Source organism: Trachemys scripta, chromosome 19 (assembly GCF_013100865.1).
Source record: "Trachemys scripta elegans isolate TJP31775 chromosome 19, CAS_Tse_1.0, whole genome shotgun sequence".
NCBI lineage: Eukaryota > Metazoa > Chordata > Testudines > Emydidae > Trachemys > Trachemys scripta.
The window spans coordinates 9,203,030-9,224,269 of NC_048316.1; the positions used below are offsets into that span (position 1 = coordinate 9,203,030).

A 21,240-nucleotide genomic window follows, 5' to 3' on the forward strand; every position below is an offset into this window, starting at 1 on the left:
GACCCTGGTCTATGGCAACAGAAATAATTCATCACCATGCAGCTGGAGAAGAAGCTGCCACTCCATTCCACTGATACAAGCTCTTTGCTCTTTTCAAAATATGGCACTAATACTAGTCAGTTGCAGTTTAAATAGTCAGTCTGTCCTTTTAGATTTCTGGTCACTTCTCCCGCAGAACCTGGGGCCATCCTGCAACCCAGTTTGGGAAAGGAGCCCTCTCTCCTTTGAAATTCTTCAGATTTCTTTGAAAAGAATAAAGACCAATGCTCCATTTCCCTCCACACGTCGTATGCAGTCTGTCCAATCAGTACGGTGCGTGTCCAACCCCCACCCCAGAGCCCCCCAGCCTTTTCATATCCTGACGTAGCTCTGCTGGGGACCAAACTGAGGTGCCCACACACTCAGACATGGGTCAGACCTATTGTTCCCACATGAGGAGGGGGTCCTTTGTACTCTGGCTAACATCCCCAGGTTACCTCCCTTTATATAGAGGAGCCCATTTGGGATAACAATACAGCACATCAGTTAATCATATAGCCCATATAGGTGTGGGAGAAGAATCTTCCCTATGGTGGGTAATGCTTCCTGCATTGGCTTGATCCTGCTGGGCTGCCTGGGATTTCGGAGACACTAAGCGCTGCTAGACTGACGTCATAGATTTGAACACACACCCACACCCACACACACACACACTCACTCTCTCTCTCTCTCTCTCAGCCCAACAACTTGCTGTTTGGCTACAGCAGAGCTAAGGAGACGGATCGTCCTGGAGACCAACCACGGCCTCAGTCAAGGTTTTGGAAATTCTCTTTGGCAAATGACTTTGGATTTTTTGCAGGCAGGGCATGGGGATGGGGTGTCATGCCAAGCCCACTTTACCCACACTCAGTAGTGTCTTTGAACAACATTGGTGTAGTTGCTTCACCAAGAAAAATCCCCCCTGGATGGGGTCACGAGAGCACGCCACAGACATACCCTTTGAATTTCAAGAGTAAGAATTACATGTTGCACCACCCCTAATCCCCATCATCCCTAGTGAATCTGGGGGGAGGGGTTCCCTATTTGAGGGATGTGGGAAAGAAAGATATTTGTTTCTGCTAAGACATTTCCTTCTTCAATTGCCATGCGGATCAGGCCACATGTGTCTAAGCCGCCTGCCATGTTTTGAAAGGTGTTTGACAGGCTTTTAGATTCTCACTGCAAGCAGCTTCCAAAGAAAAAGAAAAAAACCCCCAAAAACAGAGAAAGCGCGAGACAGGAAGAGGAAGGAAAAAGGCAACTTTTAAAAATCATTAGCCACGTTCTGATCAATCCATCTGCCCCCGCATTCCTGCAGCGAGAGTCTCCCCAGCCTCTGTCTCCTACACCACACCTACACGCCACCGACCGCAAGGAGTTTAAAAATAGAACTCCCCCATGCAGCAGTTGCTCAGCCATGAAGACATCGATTTATTTATTTTTAGCAGCACATAATGTACCAGGATTGGGGCGGGGGTTGATGGGGGGGTACAATAACATGCAGGAGAGAAACCTGCAATGCCCTCTGGTACTTCGATTACACAGAGGAAGGAGAGAAATTTCAGACTCTCACCCCATCGTCTCCGGTGAAGGCTCACAGACACAGGACAAAAGCAAAAAAACAAAAAACAAAAAAACTCTGATGTTTCTAGCGATGGGTGCGTGTGGGGGGAGTACAGGACACCATCATGCCCTTGAAAAGGGGAAATGCATCGGATGATCAAATAGACCTTCTCCATCTGTAGCTCCTGGGAGCCCAAACACTGATCACGAGAGTCCTTAGTGAAGCTGCAATATGCATCATACGCACCAGGCATGTTAATTAACGTGGGTAAAGTGCTGGGCTGAAAGGCGGCGTGGTGAATGCGAGGTATAATTATTACCCCCTCAGGCTGAGATCAAAGACTGTTTTATTGTATTGGACGGGCTTTGCAATAATTGCTTTAGTCCCCTCCCCAGGTGCAATCTCCTGAAGACAAACCCCCAGGCTCCCTTGAGAGATCCGTGCGCCTCCTGAAGCTAGTTTACCTTCTTAATATGCCACCAGGCGCGCTTTTGCCCATTACAATTTTAGGCATGCTCCAGTTCTAATTGGAATCGCTCGCCTGCTCCTCCCCCCATCTCGCCAGCAGATGTGGTGGAGGAAGGGGTTACATGAAAAGAGAGAGATGTAGGAAGCAAATGGACACAAAGATCTCTCCTTGCGCTCTTCTGAGCTTGCAGCAAGAGCCCCGTAGTGCCAGGCATGCCTTGGCTGAAATTGGAGGCTGGGGCTGGTGGGGGCTTTAGAATTTAGAAAACAGGGCTGGAAGTCCGGACTCCTGGGTTCCATTGCCAGCTCTGCCCCTGAGTCGCTGCCCAGCCTTGGGGAAGTGACTTACCTGTCTGTAAAATGGGGAGAACGATACCCTCTTTGCAAAGAGCTTGGCGGTCAGGGGACTGGAGGCGCTAGACATTACCCTGCGCAGCTTTCCCTGGCTAGGGCTTGCGGAGCAGCTGTATCCAAACACCCTCTAGGCACCTCCTGGGGGTGTTCACCCCCCCACACTGCCGCCACATAAACATGCTGCATCCAGCATACCCAGCGAGGGAGGCATGGGAGAGTGAATGCACCAAGCCACAAGCACACTAGATCCCTGGGGGATACCCCTCCCAGCTAGGGTTCCCAGCCTGGTGACAGAGGGGCCGTTCTCAGAGTATCATGTGTAGGGGCCAGTCCCTTCCCTGGGCTTCCCCCCCTTACGCTTTACATGGGGGGTTCTGACTGGTGACTGAATTGCCAGCCTGCCTCGGAGCACAGAGCCCTCCTTTCCTTCCTAGAGGCAACATTAGCCATCAGTGATTGACAGGAACAAGGGGGGCTGCCAGCCGATTGGGGAGGAGTCCCAGAGAAGCAGACCCAGCACTAGTTTTGTAATGCCATAAGGGGACACGGGTCACGAACAGGGCAGTGGAACATGCAAAGAGACCACAGCAGCAGCCAAAGGTGTCAACTCGCCCCACTCCCCGCATCCCATTCCTGCTGGGAAGGTGGAGCACGGGCAACTAATGGACCATCAGATAAAAGGAAACCAGGTACTTTTAAAACTGCATTATTGAGAGGCCCTGGAACCGCAGGTTCAAACCTCCTCATGGCCAGCGAGGCCTCCCAGCCCTTCCTCAGCAGAAAAACAGAGTTCAGTGCAGTTTACTAAGTGAGGTGTTTGGGGATGGGTCTTTAAAAACATCCTGTGGTCTTGTCTTGCCCTGGGGTCCTTGCACAACACTTCACTGTTGCCCTGTGTACTGGATATTGATTGCCACTCTCAGTATCTCCAACTCCAGCGGCTTGAAAATGACTCAGCCCCTCCAGTAAGGAATGATTTTGGGCAAGTTCTCTGGCCTGTTCTATGCAGGAGATCTCAGGGACTGGCACCGGTTCACGGACCGGTCATTGAGAAACACTGGACTAGATGAGCACAATGGTCTCTTCTGGGCTTGGAATCCACGAATCGAAAATCATGTTTTTTAAGCAAATCTCACAAGAGCGTTTTGGTTCCGTTTCTTTGCCTTCAGGTGTCTGAGCCTGCGGGGGGCACTCGACTCACAAGCTTCTCTGCAATATATATATATATATATATATATAAAGTAAGCTGAGATTCTCAGGATATAGACAAACCACCAACCATCACAAGAGTAGGGATAAAATCAGAAGGGCTGGCAAACACTGCACTCTCCCCTCCATAGGCCGCTGCATTTCACTGGCCTTGTACGTATATCATTGGTAGACTGGCTGGGGATGGTTCCTATAGGCATGCAAAGTCACCCAGTCAGATTGCTATGGGGTTGTATGTTAGGCCAGGTTGCTTGCAACACGAGACAACGCACAGCATTCCCCACCAGCAGACGTCAGGCTCTGAAGAAAGGAAACATGAAACACGGCATCACCTGGGGCAGGGCTGCTCAGGTGACCCGAATGGTTCCTGCAGAAGGTAGGCGTTTAGTTTAAGGGCTTGGCTACATGGGGACGCTCAGGGAAGTGACTTAAGGCAAATCAGCTGAAGGGGTGAAGTCAATGCCCATAAGTTAAAGCACGTTATTCTCCCCTGCATGGATGCTCTCACTCAGAAGTAAACTGACCTCAGTTCACTGTAACTCAGTCCTCAAAGACAACCCTGGGAAAGCGAACAGGTACAGTGCTGTCTGTCCCGTCTCACCCAGTTGACAGACTAAACAACTGCTCCAGAGTGGGAGCCAACCCTTCCCTCTTGGTGGGGAATTGTCACTAGTCAACATTAAAATGTTAAAGCTGCTAAGTATCCCACAGCCAGTTGTTTGAGCAGAGCCATTGGGATAGCGGGTGGAGCACCATCCCTGGCTGTAGCTAACAATTGGAAATCTAGTTTTATCTGTTCTTTCTCAATAAGTCTCCAAGAAATCCACCGGCGGCTCACACATGGCTTAGTTTGTGTCAGCTGAGTGCATTAGACACCCCAGGGGCTCCTTGCATCCCTCCATACACTGGATGCCACCTCCCATCCCCATCTATTTCAAGAACACCCCACAACTGCCCCCTGCCAGGGGCTCTGTTCCTCCCATTCCTTGTGTACGAGGGTCCAGCATTCTCTCTGCCATGCCAGGGGTTCTGCGTTCAAGGGCTTGTCTACATGGGGATACTCAGGAAAGTTAAAGGTGAATCAGCGGAAGGTGTGAAGCAACCGATTATCTCCCAGTACAGCCATGCCACCCCCACCCAGTCTGATGGTTAACACAGAAGGGGCCGTTAGAGATAGAGAAGGAATATCTAGACAGGTGTTCATACAAGGTCTGATGGAGAACAAAAGCAAACCATTGCCAGTCACCATGACAACAAGCTGAAGATGAGCAGCTGAAGATCAGAGGCCACTATAATGGGCTCTAATTGGGCCCCCTGGTTAGCAGTCTCCATGGAGAGGCTAAAGAACAAGGCCATAGAGATTGGGCTACCCCATTCCTAGAGGCGGTCGCACCAAGTCAGAATTCATGCATACTGCACTGCCGTGCCTTGTGCTGCAGATACAGGGCCCGATCCTGTTCGCACTGCTGCCCCTTTGCCTTCAATGGGTGTGAGTTCCCGTCCGTAGAAAGAGGCAGAGAAACAAGGGAATCTTCGCTCTGCCCCTGCGGGCACAGAGAGGGATCCCGTTCCTAGCAGCACTCTCCACCGAGGTGCCAGCACTAAAACTGTACAAGGGAAAACCTCACGCTCAGGAAGTGAAGGTCTGTCAGCCCCGCTGAGAGGGAACGAACAGTGCCTGGATCAGGAGAGAGAGAGCGAGCCAGTCTCCTGAACAAACGGGGAGAAACAAACCTGTTCTTGTTGAGCGCGCAGACGTTGGGCTGCACGTGTCACACGTCAGCTCGCATACATTCAGCGGCCGATGAATATTAATATCTTAGGTTACGATCGGAAAAAAAAACAACAACAAAAAACAGAGGGTGGTCGTGCACAACGGCTCGGTTAATGAATGCAAATGATCCTGACCCAAAGGGAGGCTGTTCTCTTGAACAAAAAGCATGTTTTGGAGGGTGTGAATGGAAACACCCTGAACTGTGAACAGGGCCCAGAGGGTCAGTCCCCCAGAAAAAGGCTCCGGGGTTGCCCTTCAAACAGACGGGCCTGGGAGAACTGGCTTCCATTGGCTCTGCAATCCTGGCTACCTTGCCAGCTGGGAGCTCTGAAACGCTCTGCACAGGATGCCTCTTTGCAAGAACCAGGGTGTCGGGGGACTCCCGGGTGGCTGCTGGGTAGAAGGTCACATTCCCTCCAGCTGACGTACCCAACATTCAACTTCTGTGCTTCCTCAAGTAACCTGTCATGTGGAGCGATGCTACGGCTGGGCCATACACAGGTTTGAGTCTGCTAATGGACCGAGATCTTTAGCTCACGGAGTAAAGGCCGGGGATCTTAGAGCCAGAGATCCGGCCTCCCGCAGCATCTCTCCACTCGTACGTTGCCTTTGAATCAGCACCACTCCACAGCACTACTGGAGAAGACCATTGCTGGGTTTCACTCCCAGTGGGAAGCAGAAGGAAAAGGGTTAACAAAAGAGCCCGCCAGGATGCACAATATACTACAGTGGTGTCTTCTCCTTGGCAGTACAGCTCCCTGTCCATCTCGGCTTCCTGGTTCCAACTCACCAGTGAGAGTCTTATACTAGCCCTAAAAAACTTGCATCAGATTTGTGGCTGACAAGAGGCCAAAACCCAAGGCCACTTCTGCACCAGTGAAAGCACTGAAATTTCAGTATCCAGTCAGCTGCAAGGAGTGGGAGGAGCAGGAAGAAACGCAGAGAGGGGGCAATCTGAATCCTCATCAGCCTGACTTGGTTGGGTTCCCCCCCCACCACTGTGCACTGGTGTGGACAACTTCACAGGGGGCAGGGTTAATCTGGCCCTGACACGGTGTCTATGGCTGCACCATTGCTATTAGCTAGTGGTGTTTTAAGGACATATCCCCCCCGCTAGTGCGGGGAAAATGAGCTCCCCTCCCGGCACGCACACACACACACACACACACACGCCGCAGGGATCTTACCCCTCAGGAATTGCTCACTGTCACTGAAGAAGCCAGGCGAATATCACCAGGGCGAAGCAGGCATGGAGAATGCCCTCAGCATGGCGCTCCCCTGCTGGGGCAGCTGGCCAGCGTCTCACGCCACTCGAGAATTGGGATGACATGCAGGGCTGGTCCCCTGGGGGCAGCCAGCTCCTCAGTGACGCGCCAGCTCCGAAGGCTCGGAGGCGATCCAGCTGCATTTAAAGAGAGGAGCCCGGAAGCAGGAGAAGTCTAGCATGTGGCTGGTAGGCTGAGCTTCAAGGTGCAGCGGGGGCCAGACATGCAGAGTCGCTCCCGTCCCCTCCCCAGCAGCTCCCCGAACACAGGCTGAGGAGAGGGAACAAGAGGAAGAGAAGGGTGGACGCAGGCACTGGGGGAAAGGGGCTCTCTCAGTGCTGAGTTTGGGAAGGTGATGGGTCTGTATTTTGTAGCAGTTTGCAGACTATTACCTAGCAGTGACAGCCAAATCTAGCTAAAGGTACTTATATGCCCCCCTCCCCATCGCGGTCGTATTAAAGCACCTCAATCTTTATTGTATTCATCCTCACACCACCCCTGGGAGGCTATTACCTTCAGGCTTGGTCTACACTAACCCCCCAAATCGAACTAAGGTACGCAACTTCAGCTACGTGAATAACGTAGCTGAAGTTCGAAGTACCTTAGTTCGATCTTACCTCGGTCCACACGCGGCAGGCAGGCTCCCCCGTCGACTCCGCGGTACTCCTCTCGCTGAGCTGGAGTACCGCAGTCGACGGCGAGCACTTCCGGGTTCGACTTATCGCGTCCAGACAAGACGCGATAAGTCGAACCCAGAAGTTCGATTGCCAGCCGCCGAACTAGCGGCTGGGTATAGACGTACCCTCATTGTACAGATGGGAAACTGAGGCACAGAGCAGCTAAATGGCTTGCCCAAGGTCACCCAGGAAGCCTGTGCCAGAGCAAGGACTTGAATTTGGGTCTCCCAAGTGCTAGGCTAGTGGCCTGACCATTGGGCAGAGATACAGACTACACCATCTCCCACCTGTCTCTGCAGCAGGGTCCTATGGAGAGTCCGACTTTTGTTTCCCTTCCCCCCCTACCCCACAAGGCTGTGCAACAGTTCCTGAAGGGGACCGCAGTCAGCCAGATCTAGGGAAGTACAGAGGGGACCTGTAGATCCTTCCCATTCCCGAGTCATGGGGTGGGAGGATGGGGGTGGGAGGGCCGTAGAAGCGGCAAGAGATCACGAGGCCTGTTCCCAACCCTCCCCCTCCCAGCAATGAGACCTTTTCTGCTCACACACGTAGCGAGCTTGTCCTCCCCCGTTTCACCACCTCGGTGTGACACTGCACCTGGTTTTCAAGCCAGGCTTTGTGCTGAGCTGCTTGCAACAGGACAGGTCTAATGAGTCTCCATAGAGGCCCAGATCTTGCCTTCTAGCCAGTGTCCTCGTGGCACTCAGCACTGCAGAATGGGAGCGCACACCCATACATGGCACATGAGCAGGGAACACGACGCCATTGTGCTCTGGTGCACACGGAGATTATGCGTGGGCACCAGCAAGGTCAAGCACTAGGCGCACCCTCCTCACCGAGATGCAGAGTCTCATGCTTCTTCTGCAGCTGCTTCCTTGCTTGTAAGTGCATGGAGTAGCAAAAGGAGAGGACAGTTTGGGCAGTGAAGGGACGTGTCCAAGGAGGCATGGGCTCAGGCAAGCTCATTACGTGCTTAGTTCTGGCCTCCCTCTTTTGGTCACTTGCCTAGGAAACTTCATTATGAGGGTGTGAGAGTGTGCCAGGCTCAGGTGCAGAGCTATTCTGTGGACTCACCCTAGCAACCAGACCAAGTGGGTTTCATTAGCTCCAACTCAGGAGGATAAAAGGCAGACTCACGAGGGAGGATTTCTCCCCAGAGGAACGCCGCTCCTTAAGACATCCCAGGAGGAAGCATAAAGTTGATGGCCTTGATCCTGCAATTGGATGCGTGTCAGCAGACCTTGTACCCACAGAGATGGACTTGGGTCCTGATTCTGCCATCGGGTAAGCACAGCCCTGCCTTAAAGGGTTAATTAAATTAAGAACAGGAAAATGGCGTGTCTGGGCAAAAACCAGTGTGTCTACATGAGCTGCAGCAGGATCAGGGTAGGGAACTCACCCATGTCCACAGGGCTCCACAGGTTGGGATTAAACATATATGTAAACATAAAGCTATTTGGTGCAGGGACCATGTTCTTCTTGTATTTGTGCAGCCCCTGTTATTGACTGGGGCACTGCTAGAAAATAGTAATGAAGACTTGTTTTTTTTCCCTGTTTAAACATTTTTTATATGTTGAATGCAGTTAAATGCTTTCCCCATTTCCTCTTGTAAAAAGATGCTAATCATTAGCCCTGTCCTAAGGACTTTGGGGGCATTTGTACTGCTCTAGGGAAAACTCAATTCAAAATCCTCAATTTTTGGCATGTGCGTGTGTGTGAATTGCACACAAATGCCCCTCTCCCCTTTTTTTTTTTTTTTGAGGACACAGATAGGGTTAGAAGTTGTCCTTTGTGTCACACTGGGGCAGAACACAAACAGAGGACACAGTCCCCAGGAACAATCAATCATGAGGCATACATCGCCCCACTGACAGCATAACAATAGGCTGTTGTTCTTTTGCTCAACATTGCCAGAAATACAGCATGTGCAAATACATCAATAAAACAAACCGGATCCCCGGTGTGCCTGCAAATTCGCACCCCTCTCGCCTTCCTTTTGAAGACCAGCATTGCCAAGCAGTTGCATCAAATTAACACAGGTCCAAGCGAGGGTGCCACCTGTGCAGTATTGCAAGTGTCCCTCATTTTGTGCCCAACTTCCAACAGCCTAGATCCAAGAAGGAGCTACTAAGGAACACGAGAGCAGATGAGATGTTTGCAAGCAATAATAAATTCTAAGGCCCCTCCTCTTGGTATTCCAGGGCCCCAAAGGACCAGACTCTGATATAAAGGGATGGTTTTGAACCATCACCAAGACACGATGAGATTCTGCCCCTTAAAAATGAGCATGATCCCATACTTTTCACACACTTATCCTTCATATCCCTGGAATACTGGTAGGCACCCTAGTGCATACAGCAGCTCAAATTCTCACCACCCTGTTATACAGGCAAAACACACGAATAGTGGCCACAAAAGTCCATGTGCCGGTATTCTGGCAGAGCTAGAGCGCGGCACAAGGGGCCTATCGGAAAAGGACATTTCCTGTGGAATTGCAACCCCCCATCCCCATTTCCTAGGAGCTTGTTGCACGGCTAACCTCCCAGCGAAGCAAATCCGGCGCTGTAACAGCCCATTGATTTCTTCAGCTCAGCACAGCTAGAAGCCAGACGACACAGCAGAGAGCAGCAGGAGGGAAGATCAAGTGTGCTTGGGAAGGTGGCACTCAAAAGGAAACACCAGTTCTGCCCTGCAGATGCCACGGATTAGCACAGTTCCTTACTGACAGACGTAAATATGTCGGGACAGGAAGAGTCAACGTTGACTCCTGGAGGAAGGGGAGCTCAGCATCCCCATCTCACGATTTCCCTCCTCACCCGCAGGGAGGGAGAACAGAAGGAGAAAGCACACAGCTCCCGCTCCCCGAGCCAGCCAGCAACAGAAGCCAAAAGACTGAAGTACATGTTGCGTCTGTCATGGCCTCCTGCTGCCAAACAGCAGATCCCAGCACATAGACACGTCCTCTGCAGCAAGACCCAGCGAGCTCCCACCACGTGCATAAGCCTCTACTACAACCTGGCCTAAAACATCATTGAAAAATGCCTCTTCTCTTGTGTACCTTTCCCCAAAGCGCATCCGCCATCAGCAGGCCACCAGGACCCAATCCACAGAGTATCTATAATTCTCCTTGACCGAGCTGCTTCTTTCTGCTCCCAAGATCACACACACACACGCACACACACACACACAAACACAGCGCCTGCTGATCAGCAGCATTAATCAGCTCTTAGACTTGCCTAGAGCCAATGTGGGGTGCAACAGATAGTGCGTCTCGCTTGTGCGAGTCGGCTCTAGCTCCCAGCTCTCCCGATAAGATTTTATGAATTAGACATAACGACGTGCATTGAATCCTCCTGTCTAGACATAGGCAAGGCAGTGACAGGCTGCCAGGGAGTATGTGTAGCTTTGGGGGTGGAACGCATACAATCGCCAGCTCTGTAGCATGCAGAGATTGTGGTGGCTGCAGGGGGAGCATAGGGATTGGCACACTGGCTGTTTGGCCCAGGTCAGTATTATTGTTTTAAGAACCTTCATCGGGGCTTCGGGAGTCTGCTCTGGTGGGTGGGGAGGTTTGGTGCCTTTTTTTATTTAAAGCGTTTCTTCCCATGTGCCTGCATTTTTTAAAAGAAGTGCTAATTTAGGGCTGGACCAGGCCCTAGGGCAACCCCTTAAGGGGGATGGTGGGAGTGCCAGACAAGAGCTTTAGCAGCATCTGCACCTGGGCTATGGAACTCTTGCTCCTGCGAGAGATAAGGGGCTGCAGGCCTCACCGTGTTATGAACTAAATGCAAAAGCCGAGTCTTTGGCTTGATTTCCCCACCCCTCCCCAGTACGTTCTTCACACAAACTCCTCCAAATCCAGTTCTTTCACCTCCAGAGAGGCAGTGTAAATACACTGGGGAGGCGCTCAGCTCCTGCGGCAAGGGAAGTCAGATGTACCCAACAGATAGGGTGCCTCCAGGCCTGGATCTTCCCAACCCTGTGCAGAAGTGAGGGGGGGGAGGAGGAGATCCTTCCTCTGCTCTAGCCCTAAGCAAGCTAAGGACTGAGATCCAGTAGCCAGTTACCATGGCCACTCCTTATTAGAGCGGGGACGAAGACCTCACAGGAGGCAACATGATCCCGTGTACCCATCTCAGGGAAGTATCAATTCCACAGAGGAAGACATCACTCTCCTCCCCCAGGTGTGGTGCTGCCAGCTGTTCTGCTCCGCAGGCCACTTACTCCTCAGCAGTATTCCAATATCTCAAGGAGAGAATATGTCCATTGAGGATGGGTAGGAAAACCTTGTGTGTACGTTGTCACTACAAATGAAAGCCACAATGCTGTGGCCTCAAGCACTGGACTAGAATGCAAAAGACTTGGCTTTTATTCCTGGCTCGGCCACTGGCCTGCTGGGTGACCTTGGCTGGGCAAGTCACTGTACCGCTCTTTGCCTCAGTTTCCTCATCTGTAAAATGGGAATAATGATACTGCTCTCTTTTGTGAAGTGCTGGGTATTATTATTACAACCATGTCCACATGGAATCCTGAGGCTCATACAGGGATCCGCCTGCATGGATGCAGTTGCAAGCTTAGGGCTAATCCTGTAACAGTGGACTCTTGGGGCCAGATTTTCCGAAGGGCTCAGCCTACAGGGAGCCCATTGGGTGCTGAGGTCTTTTGAAGATCTGTCTCATCATGTTCAACATCAAACCAACCCATTAAAGGCCCAGACACTAAACTAAGCCTTTTCTCTCTACCTCTTTATGAAATGTCAATGTACAGTACCGAACACACAGGCTGTCAAATAACAGGACATGCTGATGAATGTACAAAAACAGAGGGTCAAGTTCTGCTTTCCCCGGCATTGGAAGGGCTAGAGTGGGAGCACTTTTACCCCACCCTGTGCACTTGCCTGGAGGCAGCAGGAGTCCATCAATTGGAAGGCCCAGGGGAGCACTAGGGTAGGCAGAGGGCCTGCTCGGCTGCTTTCAGTGGTCCTGTCTTTCCTTCACTTCTGTCCAAGTGATGCAGTGTGGTGCTGGCTCTAGGATTATGCTGTCCTTGCATAATAACATTAAGGACAGTAGCCTCACTACAGCCAAACTGAGGCTCATGCACAGTCCTCACCTGCCTCTGCTGGGACTCTCTTTCATACGAGCCAGAGGAAGTTTTACCTTTAGTTGAAAATATTCGTTTTTTGTATTACAGCCGCCCCAGATGCCCTATCGCCCCGGGTGCTGTACAAACACAGGCAGTCCCAACCCCAAACGAAACAGACAAGACAAATGACAGGTGGGAGGAGAAAGAGGGCCAGGGAACTGAAGGGACTCACCCAAGGTCACACGGCAGCTCAGCAAGGAATAGAACCCAGATCTTCCGACTCCCAGCTTCACTCCCAGCTCCCCAAGGTGGAGGACAAAATTAAGTGGGGACAATGGACAGCCATGGGTTCCTTCTGAGCGTCACAGTCTGGGATACCAAGCTAGGCCTTTAAAAAGAGAGAGATGCTAGAATGGTCTTTACCCGAGCTGTTGTGATGACAAAAAGATATATTATTTACGCAGGAGGCTGTGTGACAGAGCTACGTATCCCAGAAATCCTTTGCAGGTCACGGATCACTCACCAGCCAGGATATAAGGAGTTTTTACACTTTCCTGGGCATGGTAGAAATATTCATGATCCATTTTCAGCAAGACAAAAAAATCCCCAAAGCTGCTCCACCAGTTCAGAGCCTCAGCACCCTCCTCCACTGAATTACGCCCCCTTTGAACAAATGTAGCAATGGGTGTTTGTAGTAAGGGCTGGTGCAGAGAGGAGCCCTTGCAGCCCCCCCAGCAGACAAAAGTGATGCAGAGCATGATGGGCCATTAGTATTCCTGTGCTCTCAAAGTGATACCAGCTCCAGTAGGACCCATGGACTACAAACATAGATCCCTGAACACAGGGTGCAGGCACCACTTCTGTCCACTCCAACTGACTTCCCCTGCCAGGTCCTGACCAGGAGTAAGTCATACCCACTTTGCTGTCACCTGGCTTCATGGTTTGGTCAGAAATCGCGACAGGAATATCATCTTAGAATCTGCTTTCAGTGACAGAGACAGAGCCTGGTGTCACCAATACTTGGACAAAGCAGCCCAAAAGTATTTCACAGCCTCTCCATCTTACTTCATATGCATGAAGGAGGGAAATTCATGGGCGCCTACATGCAAGAACCTTTAGAGAGGAGCAGCAATTGTCCCATCACTCCCTTCCAGGACATCACAAACCCATTCTGCCCACCCTCACTAGACTACACAGGCGAGTGAACACCTTGCAGACATCAAGGGTGGAAGTGGTGGATAGATCATATCAAATCAACGTGGACATTTTAGCTGTGTTCATGGCTAGAAGGGAACGTCACCCACCAATATCCATTGTCTCCATTCCATAGCCAGATGGGCAGAGATCACGGGCAGACCACAAAATCCAAGCAGAGCAATTCAGCCACAACTGTGTCTTTCCCTGGCAGCAATGATTGATGCCCAGAGATGGTTTCTTGGGGAAGGATCTATCTGCCACTCAAGGGCAGCTGGCAGATTATTTCTCATCGGAGAGGCATGAATGATCAAAGTGGGCCCAGAGTTTCTGCACTGGCCTTAACCTGCCAGAAAGGACACAGGTCTATTTTGCAAGTGGCTGACCGCCATATCATCTATCAACCCCACACCTTGGTGAGCAAGGCCATCCAGCAGCTATTGTGCATTTCTTCCCTCCAGTGCCCCTAAGAACAGCCTGGGTTCCACCGACCTTATCTGAAAGCCGACAGCTCCTCGGAGCGGGGATGCTGTACTCGGTTACCGAGCTGAGGCAGTCTGGATGAATCAGACTGCCCGTTACTTGGGACTGGTTCCGCCAGTCTAGATGTCACAGAGGCAGCGGGAGATTCTCTCCTCCACTTCAAAGGCAGCCACAGCAGGGGAAAAGGAAAATCCTCTTTGGTGCAACTGATCGGGCTTGGAGGGTCTCCCCCCAGCAGTACTCCTACCTTTGCTGTTTCAACTGCTTGGCACAGTGGGGAATATCAAGACTAACATGATGGCAGTTTTCATCTCTCACATTGTAGAGTTAATAGGAATGGAATTGTAAGAACACCTAGAAAGTTGAAAACTTCCCCTCTGCGCCCCCAAATCTCATGAGGCTTCAGCTCAGAGTATTTTTTTAATGAGTTATATCAAAATGATGAAAAATAAGTCCTATTTAGGACTGAGATGCTTAACTATAGCAGCACAGAGAAAGGCACTGCAATACTGACAGACAGCAATCTGAGCCTGCTAAAGCAGACCAGCTATTTCAAACCCAGGACTTTTTAAAATAACTTGCCTGGATCAGCTATACACAGGGGAATAAAATGGATTTTAAACCCCAACATGTAAGTGTTAGGGTCCTGTTGGTCGTAAGTAAGAGACACAAAGGCAGGTTTAATCAGAACTTAAATTTCAATTTGTCCTTACAACATTGCACTGGACGAATGGCATCATGTTACCTTGGGGCACTCCATATGTAATCCCAACCCTCTATCAACTTGCAAACAAATTCACTAGCTTTATGGTGCGGAAGTTACATATTTTTGCCATATCAGTCCTAGTGTAAAAAACGATCCTTTAAGAGGGACATCACACACACAGCAAATTCACTAGAGACTCTCCCGCTAGCCAGGAGAAAGTGCCTGGTTCATCAGAAGCTATATATGGCCCTAATTTCTGCAGTGCTATGGGAAGGAGCGCTTCCCACTTACACAATTCAGCAAAAAAAAAAAAAAAAACCCAACCAAATCCCACTTGGCACACAGCTCATTTTTGCAACCAGAATTGATGACAGTAGTAAGACAGGGCACAACTTCTCAAGGAGAAATTGTGACTCTGCATGCCCCCTTTAAAAAAAAAAATGTTCTTCTTACTAACAGAATATGAGGGGCAGAAATGCATGGTAGGGAAAGGGGATGCTTTGGATTATTTTTCTTTACATTCCCCTTTCCCACCTTCATAGACTCTCCTTGCTCGGTCATACTTACAGATATAGGTGCAGGGAGATGGCTCATAACTAATCTCTAGCGCCCGGGTCTCCTAGGAAGATGATGTGTGTGTGTGTGTGTTGTCCCCCGCTGCTAATTCTTCAGGACCACCCAGCAGCCCCTCTCTCGCTCCAAGCTGTACCACGGAAAGCAGCAGGTTTAAGACGGTCCGAGGGCCTCCAGCTCCCGATTCCTTTGTCCTGAGCCCCCCAAATTCTACAGGGCTGAAATTGACGCAAATGTAAACCAACCAGGTGCAGGCAAGACTTTTAAGGCCGCTCCGCCTACTTCCCCAATCTTCCCCAGCAGAGAGTTGGGCACGACGCGTTTGCCCTCTCTTTTCAAACCACAGTCACAGCAAAGGGCGTTGTGGACTGCCGGGGGGGAGCGGTGAGCCTGCCCTTGCCCATCCCAGGTGTGCAGGGGCAGCTTCACGGTGGGAAAGAGGCTTGGGGGAGTTCCTCCTTAAAAAGCCGGTCTCCTGGAGGGTGCAGTACCGCAGCCTTTTAGCCACTGTAGTCGGGGGGGCAGAGGAATTTTAAACTGCCCTGGACCCTCCTCACGGCTCGCCCCCCCCCCGAAGGGCTTTTGCAAACATGCAATATATGTCATATACACAGGACTTCAAACCCGGCAAGTCCCGATTTGAATCCCGCCAGGTCTGGAAGCTGCCGCGCTCCACAAGGAAGTCACCTGAAATAACCCCGCCGAGCCGAGCCGTGCGTTCGCTAACATGCAGACTGGCAAGACATCAGGGTCTGTCCGTCCGCCTCGCCCACCAGAGCTCAGCCTTGCAGGCTTCCACACCAGCCCGTGCCTGGTCTGACGCCTATCCCACCACCAGCAACAGACAAACAACGGTCTGCAAAAGGGATGGATGGCCCGGCTATGTTGCAAGGCAAGCTCCTGGGGGGCTGGGAGGGAGGGGAATCATAGCGGACGAGGCGGGGGGGGGGGGTGCATTGCACTATACCGCATCACCCTGCAAACGGAGTTAATCGCAGGACACCGGCTGCATGCATGATGGAGACAGGAGACTGCAACAAGGATGTGTGGCTCTGCAGTGAGTCCACCTTAAATCTCCCTCCCCATTGCTCAGTCCCCAATGTCTCGCGCCCCTTGCGTGCAAAAAATAATAAAGACCCTTTCCCAGAGCACACTCACCCAAGTGAAACTTGTGGGGGGCTAGGCGCTAGCGCTGGCTTGTTCAGACAGGACGGTATCCCAGTGGCTTAGCTAAGCCATAGTTGCACTCAGTTCATGGGTTCAAATCCCCCCTTCGCCCTCCCCTTTGCCTATGTCACAAAGGGGCTTCCTTTTCTCCCCAGTGCACCTTTCTAAGCTGTGTCTGGAGCAATAACAGCTCTTTCCGTGTAAAGTCGCCGCCTGCTCCTGAATTGCAACCCTATATAGTAGGGCTGTATGGTCTGACTCTAGCTAGACCTTCCCTTTCATTGCTGTGTTGGAGGCGTCGGTCAGCGTTACTACAAATCCTAATAGAAAAGTGGCACGTTCTTTTAAAAAAAAATCTTCTAAAATAATTAATATCAGGGCTGGCAAACTGGGAACAGGTTGGATGAGGGAGATTCTTTTAACAAAGGGGTGAGATTTGAAAGTGTCCCATTGCAACAGACACATCACAACCCCCTTCACAATGAGGGAAGTACTTAAAAACAAACCAAACAAACAAAAAGCAACCTGTAAAATTGATCCAACATCACTGGAACCTTCCTCCACAGGAATGCAATTTGTCTGTAAGGCCCCGAAGAGGATAGACTACTGTGGAGCCCCATTGAATCCAACAGACTCACATGAATTGCGGCCTAAGGGATTCATATTAGTTCTTGCAGTATTGCAATCTTTATATGTGTGTCTGTAAATACAGAGAGAAATAGATGTTAGCATTATAAAATAGGTGTGAGAGAAATTTTAATACTCAAGAACATACATTAAATATTAAACGATATGTGTTGTAGAAAATGTGAGATAGTATTTTGGTATTAAATTATAAATATTCCATCTTGTAACACGTTTGCTCTGAGCACTTTTAAAAAACTCACCTTCCTATCAAAACAAAACACTCCATTGCGCACTATTCGCCCCCTAGGTAGAGGGTAAGAGAGAAGGAACCACATGTGAGTGAAAGTTGCTCAGTGTGTAAGAACCTATATAGAATAGAATAGAATAGATCTCTTTGTGCTGATATAGTGATGGATACCCAGAGATATCATAGAGAGAGTTCTATAAAGATCAAGTCAACATTTTCCAAAATAATTTGTTACTTGGGTGCCCAACTTGAGGCACTTTAAAGGGGCCTGATTTTCACAAAGTGCTGACCACCAGGCCCCTAGGAGGAGTTTCAGGCTGGGCACCTACATACCCTCAATCACTAGTCACTTATGCAAATCTGGCCTATCACCTGATATCTTTAAAAAGCAATGTGCTTCAAGGTTTGGTGTTTGCTGTTTAATACTGAAATCCCGGTCTCTATATCAGTAGAAACAACAAGGAGTCTGGTGGCACCTTAAAGTCTAACAGTCTGGTGGCACCTTACCAGATTTATCTGGGCATAATAAATCTATTAGTCTTTAAGGTGCCACCGGACTCCTTGTTGTTTTTGTGGATACAGACTAACACGGCCCCCCCCCCCCCCCCGATACTTGATACTAAAACAGTAGAGAGACTCAGAGCTCAAAAAACAAGCATACCTCCAGTTTTAATCAGTGCTTGTTCTGTGGTGGAGAGGTCCATCAATGGCAATTAGCCAAGATGGTCAGGGAGGCAACCCCATGAACTGAGTGCAACCCTAAGTCTCTGAGAGCACGTCTACACTCAAAACACTGCACTGGTGAAAAAGAGCTTCTCCCATCAGCGTAGATACTCCATGAGAGACTTAACGGGAGAATCCCTCCCATGGACATAGCGCTGTCTACACTAGGGCCAATTTACCTGCCTAGCTCAGGGGTGTGGATTTTTCACACTCCGGAGCGACATAGTTCTACTGACTTAATTTCCTAGTATAGACCTGGCCTGGCTGGCGGCCAGAAACTGGGAGTGGATGACCGAGGATGGATCCCTGAAATAATTCCCTGTTCTGTTCATTCTCTCTAAAGCATCTGGCCCTAACCGCTGTCGGAAGACAGGACACTGGGCTAGATGGAGCACTGATCTGACCCAATATGGTCCTGCTGTTGTTCCTCTTGAGTGTAACAGAGAGAGAGAGAGCTCCCCACCCCCTCAATCACAATCTGCCGAGCCTGCTGTTGACATCTGCCCTACCGCGTGGTGATTCTGCACGCTCACCTTCGTGAACCAAGGAATCAATCCTCCCCCTTGGCCGCTGCATTGTGGGAGAGGCCGGGCGGCGGGCCGCACGTTGCAGCGCCATGGCGGCTGGAGGCAGGAGGTGAGTGCGGCGCGCGGGCGGGCCCGCTCGGCTCCCAGCTGGGGGCGCGGGGCCCAGGGGTCGCAGGCACGTGCGCGGGGGCTGCAGCTGGCGCTGGCTGTGCTGTAAGGGGGGGGGCTGAGAGCCAGCGCTGGGCATGAGCCAAGCGGTTGTTTAGGGCCCCGAGCAGCTGGGGAGGGGGGAGCCCTATTAATTATTAGTATGTGTTGGGGGGGGTCCAAAATATTCCTGCTTAGGCCCCCCCATGGGCTAGCACTGGGTGGGCGGAGGGGGGGGCTTCTCTCTAGCTGCTCTAACCCTAAGGGAGTCTGCTCAATGCACCAGCCAGGGACTCCCCTCTGGGGGGGGGCCTTGGGGGAGGGGTGCCCCACAAGGGAGACCCCCCCCGGCTGCCCCCTTAGGCTGTGTAGGGCGGGCTGGGGGGAGGGATGTATGGGAAAGGGCCTGTGTTGGGGGAAGGGAAGAGTGATTTTTGCATTTATAGTTCCTAGCCAGGCTTTGGGCCAGGGAAGGGGTGTCCAGAGCTGGGGGGCCGGATGAAGCCCCCTAAGGGCCTAACTGCAAAACTCGCCGTTGGATGGGGACCATCCCGTCAGTTTGTGGGTGCTCAGCTCGGGATCCAGCTGTATCAGCTAGTAAGATATTTGGGGTGAAAGGTGCAACGCGCATAGCAGGTTTTATTTGCTTCTGGGCCGGGGTCACTGAGAGCCTGGAGCTGGGGGCACCGCTTATGAATATTGCATACTGGCATCGTTTATTAGCAATAGTAATTGTGATAGGGCCCTGGGGCACCAGTCACAGATCAGGGCCATGACCTGTACAAACACAGCGGTCGGAAGTTTAAATTTCTATCCAATCGCCTCTCTTCAAACCGGAATTTCTAAAGGTGATGTCCCCTGAAAAGGGAGCAGCGATTAAAAAGATATTTATCCCTTCTCATCCTTAACGAGTATTTCTGTATGTTTTGCAAAACAGCATCTGGCATGGGCTGTAAAAGAGACTTGCGCAGTTAACTTTTGTTAAAGTGTGTTGTTATAAACTCATTATTAAGTCAACAGGCTGTTCATCTTATAATTCCTCTTCCTGGTTGAAATAAAGCGTGGGGAGGCTTTAAATTAAATAGCTTTTGGCGAGCTACCAAACAGAAAGTAGGTGGTCTTTGGTGTTGTAAGAGCTTTCTGCACACTCTAAATGATTTCTGGGGTGTAAAGCACTGTTTTCTGTGTAACCTTGTACCTACTGGATCAGGTAAAGTCAGAAGTTCTTACTATACTGTCGTTTCAACAAAAGGTGGTTTATTGGGAATGTGTGCTCTGCTACTGATCAGAAACACGCATCTCCTAGACTAAAGAGACTGTAACTTTTCTTGGGTCAGGTATTTTGCACCCCTTATGAATAGGCCAGGTGCAGCCTGTGGACCCACTTCATGAGTAAAATTTGGGATACTGAGCTATTACATTACATTAACTATTGAGATGGCTGTTTTTCTCTGGTAAATACTTCGGATTATGCTGAGTACATATTCTTTTTTGGTTGCGGGGTGGGGAGGGGCAGGAGTGCTGTATGATATGAGCGTCAAATCAGCTTAATTTAAAGCCCTGAATCCTCTCCTCTTCCTCCCTCGCTTCTCTTCTCCCTCTGGACCTAGAAAACTGGCAGAGCTGAGTGTTGATGAATTTTTAACTTCCGGATTTGAGTCAGAAGTTGATGGTGACTCAGAAGAGGAGACATCAGAGCTTGTGGAAGAGCCTGCTAACGGGAAACAAAGCCAGAATGGGCAGGCAGGAGGAAAGAAGAAGAAGCTACTCAAAGTTAAAACTGCAGAAAAGTAAGGGTGGCTCCTTGTTGATTGGGGAAATGTGAACAGTCATTTAAGGTGTATTAGGAAAAACTTTTTCACTGGGAGGGGGGTGAAGCACTGGAATGGGTTACCTAGGGAGGTGGTGGAATCTCCTTCCTTAGAGGTTTTTAAGGTCAGGCTTGACAAAGCTCTGGCTGGGATGATTTAGTTGGGAATTGGTCCTGCTTTGAGCAGGGGGTTGGACTAGATGACCTCCTGAGGTCCCTTCCAACCCTGGTATTCTATAATTCTTCCACTCCATTGACCCACTTTAAAAAGTGTTTCAGTTCTAAGCACATCATCTTAAAAAAGCCTGAGATACTGGTGCTTTGTCCACAAAATGAAAACAGTACCTAGCTCTTACATACCCCTCTTCATCAGTAGAATTCAAAGTGCTTTACAGAAGAGGCCAGTAGCATTGTGGAGTGGACTATGTCCACCCTGATTGAATTGGCCCTGTCAACACTGGTTCTCCACTTGCGAAGTAACTCCCTTCTCTCCATGTGTCAGTATATAATGCCTGCATCTGTAACTTTCACTCTGTGCATCTGAAGAAGTGAGGTTTTTACCCACGAAAGCTTTTGCCCAAATAAATCTGTTAGTCTTTAAGGTGCCACCAGACTCCTTGTT

General features: G+C 50.4%; 2 protein-coding genes across 2 annotated transcripts in view; one reads left to right on the top strand and one right to left on the bottom strand.

Moving 5' to 3' along the window:
* Window positions 1-16,685, bottom strand: part of KLHL17 (kelch like family member 17) — a 36,370-nt gene extending 19,685 nt beyond the window's left edge. The window contains exons 1-3 of the mRNA XM_034753596.1: window positions 16,529-16,685; window positions 15,365-15,588; window positions 12,647-12,802 (exon numbers count right to left, since the gene is read on the bottom strand). The gene's annotated coding sequence lies outside the window, so the exon portion shown is untranslated. The remainder of the gene's footprint in view (window positions 1-12,646; window positions 12,803-15,364; window positions 15,589-16,528) is intronic.
* A 2,009-nt stretch (window positions 16,686-18,694) lies between these two features.
* NOC2L (NOC2 like nucleolar associated transcriptional repressor) overlaps window positions 18,695-21,240 on the top strand; it is an 83,983-nt gene continuing 81,437 nt past the window's right edge. The window contains exons 1-2 of the mRNA XM_034753612.1: window positions 18,695-18,770; window positions 20,419-20,598. Coding sequence (XP_034609503.1) covers window positions 18,751-18,770; window positions 20,419-20,598 — 200 coding nt within the window. The 5' untranslated portion in view covers window positions 18,695-18,750. The remainder of the gene's footprint in view (window positions 18,771-20,418; window positions 20,599-21,240) is intronic.